Below are 19,190 nucleotides of genomic sequence, written 5' to 3'. Positions count from 1 at the left end.
CTAAATTAAAGGAAATAATATTAGAACACCGAAAAGCATTTCTTTATGTCGTACATGTGTTGGCATCATGCCGTCAGTGGGAGGAAACATTATTCCTTGGGGAAATAAGAAGTAGGCTTTGTTTGTGGGAAAAATAGAAGTAGCCTTGAAGATGAGTTAGCCACGAAGATGATTTTTCAACTATCAGCTGCAATGTGAACAGCTATGTCTGACATGTAAGTTAGAACTAAGCACATTTAGAAATTAAGAAAACAATCAAATTATATTTACCATGATGAATTAGCTTGCTGTAATCTAATAGACCATGTGAAGGAGAGTTATATTTACTTCGAATGGAATTAATTAAGGAAGGTGAATTAATATATACTGTAGAAAAAGAGTGAACACACTAGAACATAAACAACGTATACTTCCTCACCATAAAAAAATGTATGCATTTCGGATGCTTACAAAATTAGACATGCTGCAACTGTTCTAATCCTTAAGGTGGTATTGCCCTGGCCACCGCCTTCCTTCAAGAAGACCACCAATTCATGAAATTATTGTAGAGAATTAAGAACTGGTTCCACTTTTTTTCTGGACAGAACAAAAAAATACGGAAATATTAATATGAGAAACAAGGAGGAGGAACTATCAGAAATCTATGGGTAAAGACAATGCTGTATTGTTACCAAGAGCTACCACTGAAAAACAGGATCTGTACATACTCGTATGTACCTCCTAAGTTGTCAAACCTGAGCGATCATGCTCATGCAACATGCATCCATAGCCTGTATACATGCACGTGTTGGATGGTGTTGTGCAAGTTGATGTATGCCGATCTGAACATTGCACCTTGTACATGGTAGGGCTGCTGCGAATCCGTCGGCCGCTACGGCCCAGCAATACATATGGAAATTGCGAACCCGCTAGATGCCGCTCAGATTGAATCGGGGAGCAGGGGTGTGGAATCTACTTTTTAGAAGCAACAATTGCAGGGATATGGGTAGGTGAGCCAAACGTGGCTACAAAATCAACCTCAAATAATAAGTGATTGGATATGGAGGAAAAGATGATGAAGGAAGCTCCGTCGACGTGAGAAAAAGATGATACGTATGTGAAAAAAGGAGGAGGATGCGTACGTGATGACATCATCTGAGGGCATGCATGATGGAAATATCCATGTGAAACAGATCATTGTGATCCAACGTTCCATATTCGCCCTAGTATTAATGCGGCAGCCATAGTCATCTTTTACCGTACGTGACTATTCTGAGTTTTTTTTTGCGGGTGTCTCTTTCTTTTACAAAAAAAGTAACGTCCACACGTGTGGCATTTTGCACATCGCCCACACATCTCCATTATCACTCATTTTGCCACGTATGAATAGATGACATCAGCAGAATTTTTTTTGGTTTTCGGCTTAAAGATGTTTTATCTCTTAATTAAAAAATTGAATTAAAAATCCGTTTTCACCATTAAATCCATCGCGACGAGATCTTCAAAACTAGACCCCATGTTGATATGTTTCGATGAAATTATTTTTTGCCCAAAAGTTGCCATGATGTTTACACAATAGTTGCCATAGTGCTTAAACTAAAGTTGCCATGTAGCAATTTTAGTTTGTAGAGCATGACCATTTTAGTTTTTTGATGATGGCAATTCCAGTACTTTGACCATGAAAATTATTTTTTGTATGAACCATGACAATTCTAAGTGCATGTATCATGGCAACTTTAGTTTATGGTTCATGGAAGGTCTCGTTTCTTAATTCTCCGTTTTATAATATGTCAAAAATTATTTTTAAATGTAGACAAAAATAGCTAAAATATATCATGGCAACTTCAGTGTAAACATCATGGTAATTCATGTGCAATAGACATGTCAACTTTTAACCCTAAAAAAATTCGTCGAAATATATTGATATGAGATCTAGTTTCGAAGATCTCGTCGTGAGAGATTTAATGATGAAAACGGATCTTCAATCGAATTTTTCATTTAAGAGATATAAAGACGGAAAATCCAAAAAGATTTTCACATGCATGCATGCGGTGACATGGCGCGGTCTGTATGTTATAGGGCGTGTGGGCGGGTTTGACTCACACCACACGTGTGTGCGTTAGCGTTATCCTTCTTTTAGTGTACGTGATTCGGAGATTTCTTTTTTCATTAATATTAGGGACGTGAGATCTGTTTCTTCCATTGAACATGATTCTGAGATCTGTTTTTTCATTTATGAGGCACGTGAGATCTTCTTTTTATGGCGATGAGATCTCTTCTTTTATCATACGTGATTGTTCCAAGTTTATTTTTCTAGAGCTGTGATCTTGATTCTGAGATTTGTTTATTTATTTATACACGGACATGATATCTCTTTTTTTTTATCATACGTGATTCAGAGATTTCTTTTTTAATTTATTAGGTACGTGATATCGTATGATGCATCCAATTAGTTAATATATAAGATATATAAGATTACTTTCTCCATCACAAAATAAGTATCTTTAGTACAAGCATTAGACGAGACGCACACTGCTATAAATTGCTACGATCAAGCAACTCACACCAATTAAGATCCAAGAGAACGTTCCGATCGAACACCAAGGGACGAATTCACGCACGAAACCCAGAATACCGGCCAGCACTGTGCAGCAGCTCATGGAGATCACCAAGGTCGACCTTCGAGGGCTGGAGCCTGGCCGGCCAGGGTGGGACGAAGCCCGGGACGCGGTGACCGCGTCCATGGTGGCGCACGGCTGCGTTGTGGTGCATGTCCAGCACGTCGGGCTGGACGAGGACATCCGGCAGGCGCTGTTCGGCCGCGCCATGCCGGAGCTGTTCGCGCTCCCCGCGGAGGCCAAGCAACGCAACACCAACAATGACATGCAGTACGGAGGGTACATCGGGCAGATACCCGGCATGGCGTACGAGAGCTTGCGCATCAAGGATGTCACCGACGCCTGCCACATCAGCGACTTCGCCTGTCTGCTCTGGCCGCAGGGCAACCCCGCCTTCTGGTGAGAGAGCACATGATTCTTCATCATCCGCTCTATACATATACAATATATTTTGAGACCTTTTACAGTGCATCAAGTCAATTTGGGCCGTTCGTTTCTATGGTTTGGAGGGCCCAGATGACTCGATACTACACCAGGTTTTGGGTAGTATATTTACTAGTTAAGGGCATTTTGGGTACTTCAGTATTTATCAATCACGCGGTCAAGTTTCTTCCCTGCCATGGCCAACCTTTCCTCCCATCATCTCTTGCCCAGTCCACGCCGGCAAGCCGCCCTGTACTTTTCGGAGACAAGCCACGGCCGCCGACGAAGCAAAGCTGACGGCCTCGGTTCGTGCCCCAAGCTGGAATTTCCCTCACGTAGATAGGACACAACGATGTAGAAAAGCTCCGCCGGCCGGATAGACAATCACGTCACGCACATATGCAACAATCAGATCACTGCTTGCTCTCGTAACATAAGTGCGCACGCGAGACGCTTGTTGATGGCCACAAGCACATATGGTCCGCTGTGATTTTCTTTATTGCATCAACTCACCTTGTGATTACAAGGCCGATGGCGTTGAGCAGAGCTCCACGAGGGCGGGATCAAAGATTGGCAGTTGATAAGTCTTCCATTCACCCTTCTGCTCCTCGGGCGAGTCAACGCTGGACACTTCCGGGCCGACAAGCTGCCCGACGCTCTTGGCCTGTGATCAGGGGTTCCGCACCATGCGCTTGAACCAGGCCCGTCGCCGTCGCCGTGCCTCTCTCGCGGGGCAGCTCTGGCAGCCCGAGGGAGCAGATGTGACGTGGGCCGCATATGCACCCGCTCGTGCCTCCCCGCGATGAGGCTTGTGAGTTGGGAGTGCACCGAGGGAGTTATCGAACTTGTCAATCGCCTCGCAGCACCACCCCGCCCATCACTTCCAGCCGTCGCACACCCGCGCCGCCTTGCTCGCCATTGCCCTGTCAGCCGCGTTGCCGTTGCTACTCATCAAATGAAAATCAAATCGGCCGTCTGAAGCCACATGAAGCCGTGTTGTTCTGTGTGCACGCACTGGCTGCAAGGGAGCAGGTATAGCGGAGGTCCTTGCGCCGGCGAGCAGCAGAGGAACAGTGTCGCGTCAGATGGGATTAACTTAATTAATTAGATTAATATAATTATGAAGAAAGAATAAATCTACCTCTGATTGAGAATTACTAATATGCCCTTGAGTAAAAAATTTATGGATCAATACTGACCATTGGATCAACTAAATACTACCCACTATGTTAGGTAGTATGATGTACCATAAAAAGTCTCTATATTTTTGACATGCATATGGATCCCAACATTGTTGTTGTTTCACTCCAGTGACACGGTTGGGGAGTTCGCCAAGAATGCTGTCAGCCTGGAGAAGACGGTGACGAGGATGGTCTTGGAAGGCCTCGGTGTCCGAGACGAACACACCCTCGACTCGCACCGCGACCAGCTCTGCTACAGCTTCAGGATGTCCTACTACGGCATCTGCCCGGAGGAGAACACGTCCAAGCTGAGCCTGCCGGAGCACCGTGACTACGGCATGACCACCATCATCGTGCAGCACGAGGTTGAGGGTCTGGAGGTGCAGCTCAAGGACGGAAGCTGGTTCGCCGTGCCTCCTGAGCCGGACACGGTCGTCATCCTCGCCGGCGAGCTACTCAACGTAAAGCCAAAGCCATATATATACCTCTCTTCCCCTCCCCGGCAGTGTACTGAATTGTTTAACCGTCTGGCTGCAGGTGGTGACCAACGGACGGGTGCGGGCCTGCCTCCACCGTGTCAGGACGCCGAGCAATCGGGAGCGCTTCTCCGTGGTGCTAGGTTGCATGCCCACCCAAGGCTCCACGGTGCGGGCGATGGAGCAGCTCGTCGACGAGGGCCACCCTCTGGTCTACCGTCCGTGCGATCCCTACGAGTACAGCGCCTTCCAGTACTCGGACGAAGGCCGCAAATCAGGCGACGCGCTCAAGGCTTTCTGCGGAGTAGCTAAAGATCTAGATGGACCAGCTGTGTGATGAATTCACCGATGAAGATATGACCGCGGAAGGAACTCTGCATGGAACATTTTTCCTTTATTTTCGCCTGTGCTTACATAGTTGAGCACGTACGCTCTCCTATGGGTTTATCTGTCGAATAATGTTTTCTTATGTTTTCAGTTTTGTTCAGACTTTTATCTTAGTTAAATATCTTCTTAATAATATTCAGGACTTGACTACAAATCTGACGTTAGACTTTTGACCATGGCAAATCGAACATTTTTATGTTATTTTATATTTACCGATGACCTCAAGTTTATACTAACAGTGTTTTTTCACTAGGCTTATCGCAACCACGAGGGCAACTTGGTCAATTTATTATCCCCAGGTTGCAACATGTAGCGGATCTAGAGAGGAGCCATGGAATAATTTGTACTATATACTTAACACTATCATCTAGTAATACATAATGTTTTCGTAATCATGATTAGACATGAAAATCACCTCATGCAAGGTTCCAGCAACATAGTTTGGAATAATGGTCGAAATCAGAACATTCAAAGGATAAAATGGCAGGTTTTTAGAGAGTGATCGATGCTTAGGTTCAAAATGAGGACGAGGATGAGCTCTTGCAAAGCTCTAGTCCTCGAAGTCCACATGGGCACACAGTAAGGGCCTATGTCAGGCTTTGTTACGACTTCCTATTGTCTAGCTTCATGTTGCATATTTCATTTAACTCAATTTCCTAACATCTTAATTTAGCTCAAAAGTATGTGGATTCTTCAAAAGCAACATCCCCACTCTGTTTTTTCGCATGCTACAGCAAATGGTTATTACAATGGAATAAATTTACTCGGTACACCATGACGCTATGTCAATTCTCATGTGTGCTATGTTTATTACTGACTATACTGAAGCCAAAGGCAACAACAACAGTCACACCCAAAACACCTCCTGCCCACGATCGTCTCCAACTATGGTTTCCCGCTTCTGACCGGTGCCGCCTCTAATCTGCCTCGTTGTCTGTGGCCTTAGGGCCATGGAGGCGTGGTGGATCATGGCCCTCGCCTGCGGGAGGGCTCCTGCTCCTTTTCTAGGTCTTTTTTGAGTTTTGACTAAGGTTTGTGTCCCAGCGACGACTCTCTGAAGATGAAATAAGTTTCTTTCCGCCTAGCCCCTGTCCCAGTGATGCGTCTAGCGTCATTGGAGGGCGTGTGGAGGTGTTTCTCCGGTGAATATCGGGGGATTTGGTCGATGTTTGTCTTTGATGGATCTGCTTCGGATCAGTCTTCTTTCATCTGTGTACTTGTTCAACAAGTTCGATCCTTCTTCTATACGATTCTCATCATTTACGATGGTTGTCGTTCTGGTGCGCTGGTCCTTTGGTGCCTCAGCACGACGACTTCCCGACTGCCTAATACAATAAGGTTTGCCCATCTTCGATAAGGGAGGAGCTATGCTGGCACTCCTTCGGCTGTAGTCGTCGCTAATTGGTGTATGAACATGGATGTAATTCATTTTATTTCGGCCTGTAGGTGCCTGCTAGGAGAGAAGATCCGCAAGAAGATGTCGGACGAAGTGTGCACACTCCTCCATGATCTCGGTGAAGATGGCTTCCACCTGATCAGCTTCTTCCTCCCTTATCCCCTGATCCCATCCCACAAGTGACGTGACAGAGCGCGTGCTAAGCTAGGAGAAATATTCCGTGGCATAGTGAGATCACGTAAGAGCTCAGGCCGTGTCGGCGCCGACGTGCTACATAACTTCATAGACGGGAAGTACAGGGACAAGCGTTGCATGACTGAGGAAGAGATCACTGGGTTACTAATCGCCCTCTTGTTCCGTGGGCATCACGCCAGCTCAAGCACCACAACCTAGACGAGAGCCTGCTTACTCAGCCATGAACAGTACATGACAACCGCAATCAAAAAGCAGAATAAACTCATTGGGAAACACGGAGAGCCCGTAGATTACATCACCTTGTCGAAGATGGGCACCTTGCATTGTTCCATCAAGGAGGCACTAAGGATGCACTCTGCATCACCTCTGCTAATCCGCCAGGCAAAGAAGAGCTTCACTCTGCGAACCAGAGAAGGCGAAAAATATGAGATCCCCGAAGGGCATACCTTGGCAAGCTCCACGGTGGTTGGCAACAATCTGTCGTGCATCTATAGAGATCTGCATGTGTATGATCCATCACTACTAGGAAAAAGGCTATAGATGAAATTGACAGCAATGGCGCACCAGACATGTGGTACGCTATTACTATATACTAATGGCGCATCATGTGTTGGTGCGTCATTAGTGTCCAAATACTAATGGCGCACCATATCCACGGTGCGCCATTAGTGAATTTTTTTTTAATTTTTTTCAAAACTACTAATGGCGCACCGTTGGAATGGTGCGCCATTACTAGTGCGCCATTAGTAACTTGGCCACCACTTCCACCGAATGCACCCCCCCTCCCGTGGACCGCCTTTTCAGTTTTTTAGAAAATAAACAAAAATAATGGAAATGTCAAAAAATAAAAGAAAATAAGTTTCCCATGTGATATATGGTCTAGTTGTTGTGAAAATTTACAAATATGAATTTCGACTTTATTTGCGAAATCTCTCGAGAATTTGTAAAATGGGCATAACTTTTGCGTACGAACTCGGATGAAAAAGTTTTTTATATGAAAAATCATCTACTCGAAAAGTTACATCCGAATTCAAGCAGAAGCTTCTGTCGTACCCTTTACATGAGGATTCTTCCGTGGAAGAACAACTCATATTCGCCTTGTCACAGAGCACCGAGCACAACCTGATGACCTATGAGGCGTACGATATCAACGGCTACACATTCTACACCGAGGACAAGGACATGAAGAGCGATGGTTATCAGAACTCCAGGGTAACGATGGAATCCTACACCGGTAACGACAAGGACAGATACTACGGAAGGATCGAGGAGATCTGGGAGCTGAGCTACGCTGGAGAGAAGGTCCCGATGTTCCGTGTCAGATGGGCCAAGAGCGTCCTAAAAGAAGACCGGTATTTCACCACCATGGTTATACCCGAAGCCAAATCCAAGACCGCGGGCGCAAACGTCACCGCGAAAAATGAGCCATGGGTACTGGCTTCCCAAGTGGACCAATGCTTCTTCATTACCGACCCGTCAAAGCCCAGTCATGTTGTCGTGAGGAGAGGCAAAAGGAAGATCATCGGAATGAATGGAGTAGCCAATGAGCAAGACTTCGACAAGTACGGCGACCCGAAGATCGAACATGACGACGACGATGAAGTAGCAACATACATCACAAGAAGAAGCAGGACCACCCTACTTAAAGGACGTCCGTTCCACAGAAGAACTCAATTTGCGAAAAAGAAGGGCAAGAAGATTATGAACAGATAGCTAGCTAAGATCGACTGTATTTAAATCGTAGTCTTCATTTCTCGGTTGTATTTCATGGGCACTTTTTGATATCATGAATATTTTTAAATTTCATGGGCACTTTTTGAATTCATGAATATTTTTTCAAATTTGATGATATTTTTTCATATTCAATATGATAAAATATTGAATATTCATGAGGACACTCGATCTCGATCCCCCTCCATCTCGATCTTGATTCCCCTCCATCTCGATCTCGATCCCACCCGCACCCTCCCCCGCTAGCTCCATCGCCGCCGACGACCCACCGCACCCTCCCCCGCTAGCTCCACCGCCGCCGACGACCCACCACACCCTCCCCCGCTCCACCACCGCCGCCGACGACCCCCCGCACCCTCCCCCGCTCCACCACCGCCACGAGCACCCCCGCACCCTCCCCCGCTCCCCGGTGAGCTCCGCCTCCTCTCCCCTCTTCATTTAAAAAAAATAATAAAGAAGTGTAGACTACAATTGTTGTTAAACAACAATTATTACTATTTTTATAAAAAAATATTACTGTTTCATATTCATATTCATTTTCTAAAAAATTATTACATGCAACAAAAAAATTACTTATGGCGCACCTCTGGCTGGTGCGCCATTGCTATATAAAAGAAAAGATTACTAATGGCGCACCTCTGCCTGGTGCGCCATTGCTATGTAAAAAAAGATTACTAATGGCGCACCTCTGCCTGGTGCGCCATTGCTATGTAAAAAAAAGATTACTAATGGCGCACCGACCGCGGGTGCGCCATTAGTAAGATTCCCCCGTAGCTAATTCCATCCCTCTCGCCAGATCCCCTTCCTCCCTCTCCCTCGCCCCCTAGCTAATTCCCCCCGCTGCCCCGACCCACGCCGCCGCCTCCTCCGCGCCTCCGTCTCCGTCGCCACCCCCACGCCGCCCCCGCCCCCGCGCCTCCGTCTCCGTCGCCGCCCCCACGCCGCCGCCGCCCCCGCGCCTCCGTCTCCGTCGCCGCCCCCCGCGCCTCCTCGGACGCCCGCCGATTTCCTCCGCCTCGGCCACCATCGCCACCGCTCGACGCTGAATTCGCGCCCCCTCGACTAGCTCCGGCTACCCCGAGTCGCCCTCGACCTCCCTAGTGAGCACCCGAGCCGCTTCCCCCTCTTCCCCTCTTGATTTCCTTCTGATGTGTTCTAGGGTTAGGGGTTGGAGAATTTTGGACAAGAAAAGGGGTTGGAGAATTAAGTAGCTAGGGTTGGGGAATTAAGTAGCTAAGGAGATTATGTTTAGAGCATCAATGATGGGTGTTGATATACCTCTGGATAATTTTGATTTTATTCATGTTCTCAAGGAATTGGTATTATCCAGGGAACAAATTAGTAAGAAAACTGAACACTGTTTAGATATTCATGACTCGAATGGAAATGTCGCCTCCCTGTGTCTAAGTTGGCATGATACTGTAGTGGAAGAGGAGGAGAAATTTACTGTTGTTTCTAGAAGAGAGAAAAAGTCTCCTGCTAAGAGAAATGTCACTATTTCTTCTCTTACCTCCTCTTCTATACCTTGTACTAGAAGTCAGCAAAAGAATATCAGTTCTACTTTGCCCCCTAGTAGATCTGGATACTATTTCTATTAGGAGATGGTGTTATATTAAGATGCATATATTGTTATGTTACGCAAATTGTATCATCTTGCCACTTAAGTCAGCCTTCCCTTTAAGCAGAAAATTCAGTTAGGAGCTACTGTCAAAAAATTCAGTTAGGTACAGTTAGGAGCTACTGTCAAAAAAATCAGTTAGGTACAGTTAGCATCATGTAAGAAAATGGCCATAATGTGCCCTGATAATGATGTATTTTGTCATAAAAATATATAGTGGACTGCCATGATAATGACATGCTGCTAGTAGTTAGTTCCACCATGAGTTTCATTAACAGCAAGTCAGTTTTGTTTATAGTTGAAAGTAAGTGTGTGGTTTGAAAATCAAACAAAAATATTTTCTTAACTCAGAAGCCTGTTACTGCACCTGTACTGCACATTACAAAGTCTCCTAGTACTTAACCCACCCAAGCTATGAGGAAAAATTTCAGTTAACTGTTATGGACAATTGTCAATTTTTTGTAATGATGATGGAACATTATAAAGCATTATACTCCAGTGTATATGAAGGATACAAAAAATTTAGCGACTTCTCTGATTTTATAAAGTTGTTCTTATATGGGTGAAACTTCACTTGTTTTTAGGCTAGTGCAGGGTGTTGCTTTATTCTGTCATCATTTGTAACTATGTCACAAATAAATTGTTCCTTCTTCTGTATTTGAAGTAATGACTGTTCATAAGCTGAGGCATGGATTAAGTTGTTTCTTTGCTGTATCATTATATCTGGATGATTTTTTGTTTGGTGACCTATTATATTTGGAATGGAAGCTCACATAAGTTGAGCTGATTTTTTTCCATATGAAAGCAGAGGACCATATGGTCTGTGGCTGGGTTTTGTCTCCGACCATTGTGTCGTGATGAATTTGCAGGTACCTCGAGAGGCCCTTGAGTCTGACGGAATGTCGATTAACTTCCGTTCCGGCAAATTCGGGTACTCCATATGTCCTATTTTCAGCAAAGGTCATGCTGAAATTTTCCGTGAATTTTAGCATGACTTTGCTAAAAATAGGACATATGGGGTACTTGCGACTAATGCATGGGCCGGGGTATCGTAGTACTTAGTTAAGTAGGATCAACTGCCCCGCCATTCTTGCTGCATTAAACCATAGGTGGCAATAGAGCCAAGTGATTAGGCCCAACTTAGAATTCTCCTTAGCATCGATAAACCCTAGATAAAAAACTCAACATAGGTGGCAATAGAGCCAAGTGATTAGTGCCAAGTGATTAGGCCCAACCTAGGGTGCCTCGGCATCGATAAACCCTAAATGATGAAAACTTAACTTGGCTTCTATAGGGTGCCTCGGTGTCGATGAGAACCTAAATGATGTACTCTTAGGCTTTTAGGGTGCCTCGGCATCGAAAAAACCTAAATGATGAAAGCTTAGGCTTTTAGGGTGCCTCGACGTCGACAAACCCTAAATGATAAAACCTTGGATTTTAGGGTGCCTTGGTGTCGATAAGAACTTAAATGATGAAAGCTTAGGCTTTTAGGGTGCCTCAGCGTCGACAAACCCTAAATGATAAAAGCTTAGCTTTAGGATGCCTCGGTGTCGACAAACCCTAAATGATGTAGTTTTGAATTATGAACGTAGGATATGTCATCATCATCATCGGACGATGAAAGTCTCCCGGCGGAGTGCGACTGGTGCCACGACGATCGAGGTCTGTGCGACATGCCTCACCTGGACGATGATCGGTGCTTCAGCATTAAGCTCGAGGAGACCTTCGAAGTTGAAACGGTACACAACGACGACAAGTGTTATTTTCATAATTAAGCATGACTTCAACTATTTCAACGTGTAATTCTCATCTTTTACAATTCGAGTATAGCTTATCGCATGCCATGCAAGACGCTATGTCTTGGAGAGGATGGATTTTGAAGACCATGAAATTTCTGAAACAAAGAAAATTCACCTAAGGACTCATCACGATGTGGACTTTGAAGTAAATCTATATAATTCTGAGAGCGTAACCCATTTTGGTTGCAAAAATTGGGAAGCATTTTGCAAAATGTATGGTTGTGATGAGGGTATGCTTATCACCATGGATCTTGGTAATCCTGACATCAACCAAGACAATATGGACATTTGGGCCCTTGTTGATACGCCTCCAGTTCTACCGCTATGTGAGTTTCTCAAACATAGTTATTAGCTAATTTATATTGTTTATTTCAAAATAGTTGACAGCTTATTTTTATTGTTCAAAGAATGTGCGGGAGATGGTAGACAAAACCCACTACACCGATGGCTCCGAATTAACAACTTACAAGGAGAAAAATCATCTGGTCGGATTTTGTACTGACATTGAGAATTACATTATCCACAATCAAACTCCTCAACATTATGGTAAATACGTGCCACTAGTGCATGTGTTCAATTACGGTAACTACCATGGAGATACCCTGGTAAGATTTTTACTATTACGACATCCGTGCATCTTTTGCATACTTCTAAAACTAGTACATCTTTGCTAACTATGAAGTTATTACTATGTTTCTCAATAGATAATCCCAGAGTATTGTGTGCCTCATATGATGTATCAGAAAGGTAGTCTTAATGTTTTGAACATACAGCCAGGTCGTCCTACGAATCTCAACTGTCCATACGAGATTTCTAAAAGAAGTGGAGACATGAAAATCAAAGGATGGAAAAAATGTATGGACAGTCGTAAGGAGCTTCTTGGAAGCAAAAGGAAGCGAAGTGCAAGAATTGGAGACAGGATGTTCTCCATTCTCCATAATGGAGAGTCAGGGTCTATATTGTTTTATGCTATTTTAGCTTAAATGGGGTATTTAGGTCCTGCCTAATACTGATGATCATGTGCTCAGAATAATTAAGTACGGTTGGTTCGATGACTATCAAGATGATGATCGTATGAATTGTTATGAATAACGAGTAGAAGTTGTATGATGATGATTAGTAGGACTTGTTAGGATTAGTATTACTTCCGACAAACTCGATACTCGCGGTCTCGAGACTTGTAATGTTTTATCTTTGTTCGGTCTTTTGAATTCGGAGACTAATATGATGAATTGTATTCGGAGACTAATCTTCTATTGTATTCGATGAATCTGCTATTGCTGTGTGCTACTGTCTATATTCTGTCAAATAATATATTTTGTAACCTGTGCAAAAATCAAAAAAGTAAAAAAAAACAAATATTCATACTAATGGTGCATCACCACAAGGTGCGCCATTAAAATGCCAAAGGATACTAATGGCGCATCAAGACAGAGTGCGCCATTAGTATGCCAAGTATACTAATGGCACACCTATCCGCAGTGCGCCATTAGTGTGCCAAAGCACATGGTTAAATATGGCCCCTGTGAGGCATACTAATGGCGCATGGTGTTATATACAAATGGCGCATTAGGTGGTGCGCCATTAGTATACCAGATACTAATAGCACACCAGTGGTGCGCCATTAATAAAAAATACTAATGGCGTGATACTAATGTCGCACCAGTGATGCGCCATTAGTAGGCAAAACTGGTGCGCCATTAGTAGGCAAAACTGGTGCGCCATTAGTAGGCCTTTTCCTAGTAGTGATATCGGTTTAGCCCCAAGAGAGAGGAGGACAGAGTTGGCGGCAAGTTATCGCACACGTCGTTTAGTGGTGGGAGACATGCCTGCTTGGGAGCGGATTTTGCTTACATGCAAATCAAGGTGATATGGAGCTATTTGCTTAGGATCTTTGAGCTCACATTGGTTTCTCCATTCCCAGAGGATGAATGGGAGAAATTTGTTCCTGGTCCTAGAGGGAAAGTGATGGTTAGTAACTGAAAAAGGCTTTCGTCCCGCTTTATATATAAAGCATCGACCCTCGTACAACTGAACCATACAACACATCACCCAAACACACACACACACACACACACACACACACACATAAAGCAAGATACAAAGGTGCTGGAGATCAGCTAAGCCAACTCGAAGCGGACAACGGATTTACAACAAGCATCACTACGAAGGTGAGGGAGCCCTCCACCGAGAACAAGCCATCGTGAAGAACATAGCTGACTGCCAGCGAACCGCAAGCTCCAAGGTAGTGCCTTCAGAAAGGGCACGACACCAGAGCCTCGACACCACCCGATCCGGAGGTCAAGAATTTCATCCGAGAACCACGGAGAATCAGGAGAGACCGCGACAGAGCTTACAGGAAGGGGACGACGCCCGCGGACGCCGCCACCGTCGGTCTGACCGTGGTCAAACAAGGATTTCACCCCGATATACCTCTCCATCTCCGATCACCACGGGTCGCCGAGCCCGAGCCACCCCACCGCCCACGCGACCAAGGTTGCCAGTCCGCACCCGAGCTGCGAGCTCCGCTCATGAACACCGCGACTCCCACCACAGAGCCGCCGCCCTGCCACCTGACACCCCCAACGACCGCCCAAAGGAACGAATCACCACCACCAGTAGACCCCCGCCATCGTTGGAGCCGCCAACACATCGACAAATGAAGCCGGAGGCAACTAGGCCAGGAAAAAGAGGAGGGGCGGAGCGGTGCGAGACCTCGACCGGCACACCCTCGGTCCCCGGGTCGGTGACGGGTGGGTAGACCACCCATCCCTCTAGCCAGCCTCCTCACGTTGCCCCTGCAACGCCCCACCCTGCCTCCAGGTAAGATCAGCGAGGAGCCCGCCGGACATCCGGCCGACGATGAGGACGCGCGAACGATCAGATCCCTCCCTGAGACGACCACAGGAGGCGCCATGTCGGGCCTTGCACACCGGCCACCGACAGCCATGCGAGCCACAACAGATGCACCGCGCCCCGCCAGTGAGAGGCCCGTGCCGTCCAAGGCCGGCGACCGCGGATCTGGCCACGCCAGACCCAGTCGCCACCCCAGCCTAGGACGTGCGGACGCCTGCGAAGCCTACCACGCCGCCGCCACGTGCTTGTGAACCCACCGGCAGAGCTCGCTGCCGCGCCCCTCGCCAGCACGATGCAATGCCCGCCGCCGCCGCAGGGCGAAAGGATGAAGAGCCCCGCCGGCGACGCCCGCGGGCTTTGCCTGGCGGCGGCGAGGAGGGGAGGCAGCTACCCCCCCCCCCCCCCCCCCCGGTCGCTCGCGGGAGTGACATGGGAGGGGGAGGGAGGGTAGATCAAGTGATGGTTAGTTACGAGAGACGACCGCTGGTTAGCCCCTAGTTTAAATTTAGTAAATTGCCTTTATCGTGTGGGTGCAACAGGTTTAATTTATGTTCCAAAGTGAGTATGAACTGTGTGTGTATGTGTGTATGGGGGAATCAAATAATTGCGAGGTCAAAAATAAAGAACTATTATTTGTAGATTGTACCTGTTATGTATGACCAGGGCAAACATATTTGCCTACTTTCATTTATGCAACAAGTTACATTCACAGTGTAGGCAAGAAAATATCACTGACCTCTCGCTCTCAGGTTTCAATCATAGACTGTCTATGAACAGGACGAAACCTATAAACGCAGACAACAGTGATGCTTGGGTAGATGACCAAGAAAAGGATTCACTGCACAAATGCCATCTCCAGTTCATTAAGTTAGACCTCTGACTAGCTTTTTCAAACATGTAAAATTGTCGAGAAGCAACTGTTTTGTTCAACGACACACTCATAACAAACAGGCCTCCAAATATTTCATCGTAATGTAAATATTTCATCATAAATATGTATGTTGGAATTTCCTTTTCAAGGCCACACAACGAGCACTGTGACAGTGTAGATGTTAATCCTACTAATTGTGTTGCACTCAAAGAGTAGCACGAGATTGTTGTGCACTTGTGCTTGACACTGTTCCATTCTGATAGATGAGGCCTCATAGCATTACATGCAGATGTAGACCAAATGCTCAATAAAGAGTGCACAGAAGGAAAACAAGTTTTGCTGAAGATTAACACTAATTTTGATGCAGTGAGAATCTCAAACTTGCAAAAAAAAGAAGCGCTCATCCGATCGATGGCTAAAATCAGCTGTAACCTGATAAATAAAACTTCAAGACTAAACTAATCATTTACAGGTTCAGTTTTGGTTGGGCTGATCTACTAAAACTAGCGCATCATTCATAAAACTTGAGAATCAACCTAACCATTCTAGCTAGATACATCTCATATGAGCTGACTATCCCGTTAATACTGTTAGCACGTGATTTAACAGAAACCGACACATATATAGGTCAGAGAAAACAATCCAGTACCGATGTAGAAACTCAACCTATATATGATGATGATGATGATGATGATGATGATGATGATGATGATGATGAGCAACTCATGCATTGGGAACTTTTTTTGTACTCTCCAACAGATCCACTATGAGAGATGGGTCAGTCACTTTGAGATTCTTATAGCCTTGGGTTTCCACCACAGCATCCATGGCATTTGAACAAGCGATGTACTCAAGGCAAGCATCTTTAAGCTTGTCGCAGCTATGGTGGTCAGCCAAAGCCCATGTGGTTACCATGGTGTCGACGTTCAGATTCTGGCAAAGGATCCTCTCCATGGCATATCTGTCTGCAGCCACCAGTAAATGCCGGATCATCTCAGTATTCTTATCACCTTCAGGCAAAGTATCGGTATATATGAAATGGAGAAGGGCACTGAAAACATCAGGTTGCATGTCTTTGATGGTAACGCGTCGCAGCGTCCTCGCCTCCTTCATCGACCCAAAGAGCTCCGCTTTGAAGACAGGTGACCTGGCGGCGAGTATGGACCTGTGAGCTCCTATGGCCTTTCTTCGAACACAGAAAGTGACATCGTATCGATCCCTCGTCGTCTTCCAAAAGCTTGCCGAGATGCTCGGTGATATCGGAGGGTGGCACTGGCACCTCGATTTTGGGGAACAGTTTGGATTCAGTCACGCGCAGCTCTTTGATGACAGTGACAATGCACTCGATCGTGAGGCGGTCGTTCAAAAGGAAAGCGGACTCAACATCTTTTTCTTTTTGAATTCATTGGTCCGGGAAAAAAACCTAGTGTCGTCAGCTGGGTTGAACGTCCTCAGCTCTGTCTTGTGCACCGAAGACGGCTGCCCGGTAACATATGATTCGTAGTCAGCTGGGCATATCTTTGTATTCGGTAACATATGATTCGTAGTCATCTTCCGCCTTATTCTAGAAGAGGTTTTTTGCCCTCCAAGCCTTGTAGTACTCTATATGAATCATTTGAGAGGCTCAATACAACACGCACCGAATTACGTCAATTCCCTCCCCTCTATTTCTCTCACATGTTTTAGCAAAAAGACGCGAGATCGATCGACTTGGTTGTTGTGATTTCGATCAGGAGAATCAATAGTCCCGAATGAGCTCCTTAAAATCCGAGATAATAGCACCCCAGATACCCTAACTTGTACAGGATGTGATGATCTAGTCCCAAACTTGTAAAACTTGACCACGCCATACCCCAACTTGCATCTCATGTGATGTTTTAGTCCCAGGCCAATCACAGCGCGCCAATTAGCTGGGCCGGTCAGCGCACGCAGTTTTGCACAAAACCCCCCCACCGTTTGCCTGATTCAACCCGCCCCGCCTGCTCCCCTCGGCCGCCCGCAGCTCCTCGCTCCGCAGGCTCGCGCCGCAGCCGCAGCCCTCTCCGTCGGCCCCGCAGCCTCCTCGTCACGCCCCGAGCGGGGCCGCTGGAGCCGATGGCAAAGCTGGTGCCGCCCCTCCAGGCGTCGTCGCGCGCCTCATGGGCCTCGAGTCCCGGCCCGCCGCGCCGCCCAGGCCGCAGAAGCAGACGAAGGTGGAGGCGTCGGCAGGGGGAGGAGACAATGAGCCGGGCCGGTGGTCGTGATGCTGCCGCCGAGCCGGCGCCCGCCCGCGCCCGGCTCGCCCACGCACGCACCGCGGAGCCACCACAGCGCCGACCTGCCGGCGAGGAGCCCCAGGTGGAGCCGCCTCGTGCACGCCGCCGCGTCGAGGCTGCTGGAGCCGGGCGCGCGCGCGAGCTCGAGGGCCGGCGCCAGGCTGCAGGCCATCGCGTACGCCTGCTCCTCGCCGCAGCACCGCAGCCACCCCGGCGCCCCGCAGCAGAGCTGGGGCACGCCAGGCTGCAGACCAGACGAACTATTCCGACTCATCGGCTCCTCTCAATGATGCTGAGACTATATACAATTCCAATGATCAATCACCTGAGTTTCACAAGAGCTATCAGGTCAGTTTTGACGTTGCCCTACTGCTTCATTTTGTCAACCTTTTACATCTCTTACTTATATTTACTTCAGCAATATTGATCAGTCAATCATGAAATTACCTCTTTGATAGTATGTCCATACGATGAAATTGTAGTGCTTATACTTATCACTTTGTCTAATGGTAGAGACTGCTAAGGAAGCACTTACATGAATCCATGCCTGGTACATTTTGTTTTACTGCATCATCTCCCCTTGCTTCCCTTCGGTAATTTCATTTCTGTGCAATGGTTTTTACTCGTTTGGATCTCTCTTTTTGATCAGCATGCACCGAGGGAGGCAGTACCGCCAATGTTCACCAGCTACGCATTCTTCTTCTTTAGACGGAACGGAACACAACCATCTTACGGAATGCTGTTACGAAAAAACTGTACTGTAAAAAATCCATTCTAGTTTCGTAACATGGATGGATCTGCCTGCGCTATGTTACGGCAGTGAAGCTTCCGTCCTGCAGCTACCACAAAGACAAGTTTGTGACATGAAATTCTAGTTACAAACTTCCATCTTGAGTGACACCATCTTACGATTTGGATCTCAATCATCCACTGTTGCTACAAACACAAGGGATTCAGCGAAACACAACATCTGTTCACTACTACTTCAGTTACTCTGAATCTTTGGCGGACAAGCCTGACCAGAACGGCATGCCCAGGACGGACGCGATGATGGCGCCGGTCCATGCTCCTGTGCCTGGGAACGGGACGGCGACGAACAGCATCAGCCCGAGCCACTGGAACTCCTCGACGGGTGCAGCCTTCCGTCGCGCGAGGCGGCCGAGGGAAGCAGGCGGCGCGGGTTGAATCAGGCAAACGGCAGGGGGTTTTGTACAAAACTGCACGCGCTGACGGGCCCAGCCAATTGGCGCGCTGTGATTGGCCTGGGACTAAAACATCACATGAGATGCAAGTTGGGGTATGGCTTGGTCAAGTTTTGCAAGTTTGGGACTAGATCATCACATCCTGTGCAAGTTAGGGTACCTGGGGTGCTATTACCTCTTAAAATCCGGACAGTTTCCAAACT

General features: G+C 46.7%; 1 protein-coding gene and 1 pseudogene across 1 annotated transcript; one reads left to right on the top strand and one right to left on the bottom strand.

The window, feature by feature from the left end:
• The first annotated feature begins 2,637 nt into the window (after positions 1-2,637).
• LOC123184473 (probable 2-oxoglutarate-dependent dioxygenase AOP1) lies at positions 2,638-5,159 on the top strand. The gene is made up of 3 exons (XM_044596576.1): positions 2,638-2,996; positions 4,332-4,662; positions 4,739-5,159. The coding sequence occupies exons 1-3, from the start codon at positions 2,638-2,640 to the stop codon at positions 5,012-5,014; spliced, it is 966 nt and encodes a 321-aa protein (XP_044452511.1). The 3' UTR covers positions 5,015-5,159.
• Positions 5,160-16,253: 11,094 nt separating this feature from the next.
• On the bottom strand, positions 16,254-17,081 carry LOC123191429 (BTB/POZ and MATH domain-containing protein 1-like; annotated as a pseudogene).
• Positions 17,082-19,190: the final 2,109 nt, after the last annotated feature.

The sequence above is a fragment of the Triticum aestivum genome, chromosome 2A (assembly GCF_018294505.1).
Source record: "Triticum aestivum cultivar Chinese Spring chromosome 2A, IWGSC CS RefSeq v2.1, whole genome shotgun sequence".
In the NCBI taxonomy this organism is placed as follows: domain Eukaryota; kingdom Viridiplantae; phylum Streptophyta; class Magnoliopsida; order Poales; family Poaceae; genus Triticum; species Triticum aestivum.
Note: the sequence above shows the minus strand (reverse complement) of the source record. Positions and strands in the feature narration are given on the sequence as shown.

Excerpts from the sequence above, each read along its gene's own strand:
- LOC123184473 (XM_044596576.1), top strand. The coding sequence starts at position 2,638 with ATGGAGATCACCAAGGTCGACCTTCGAGGGCTGGAGCCTGGCCGGCCA. Across the intron at positions 2,997-4,331 it reads CAGGGCAACCCCGCCTTCTG|TGACACGGTTGGGGAGTTCG; the intron begins GTGAGAGAGCAC and ends GTTTCACTCCAG. Across the intron at positions 4,663-4,738 it reads TCGCCGGCGAGCTACTCAAC|GTGGTGACCAACGGACGGGT; the intron begins GTAAAGCCAAAG and ends GTCTGGCTGCAG.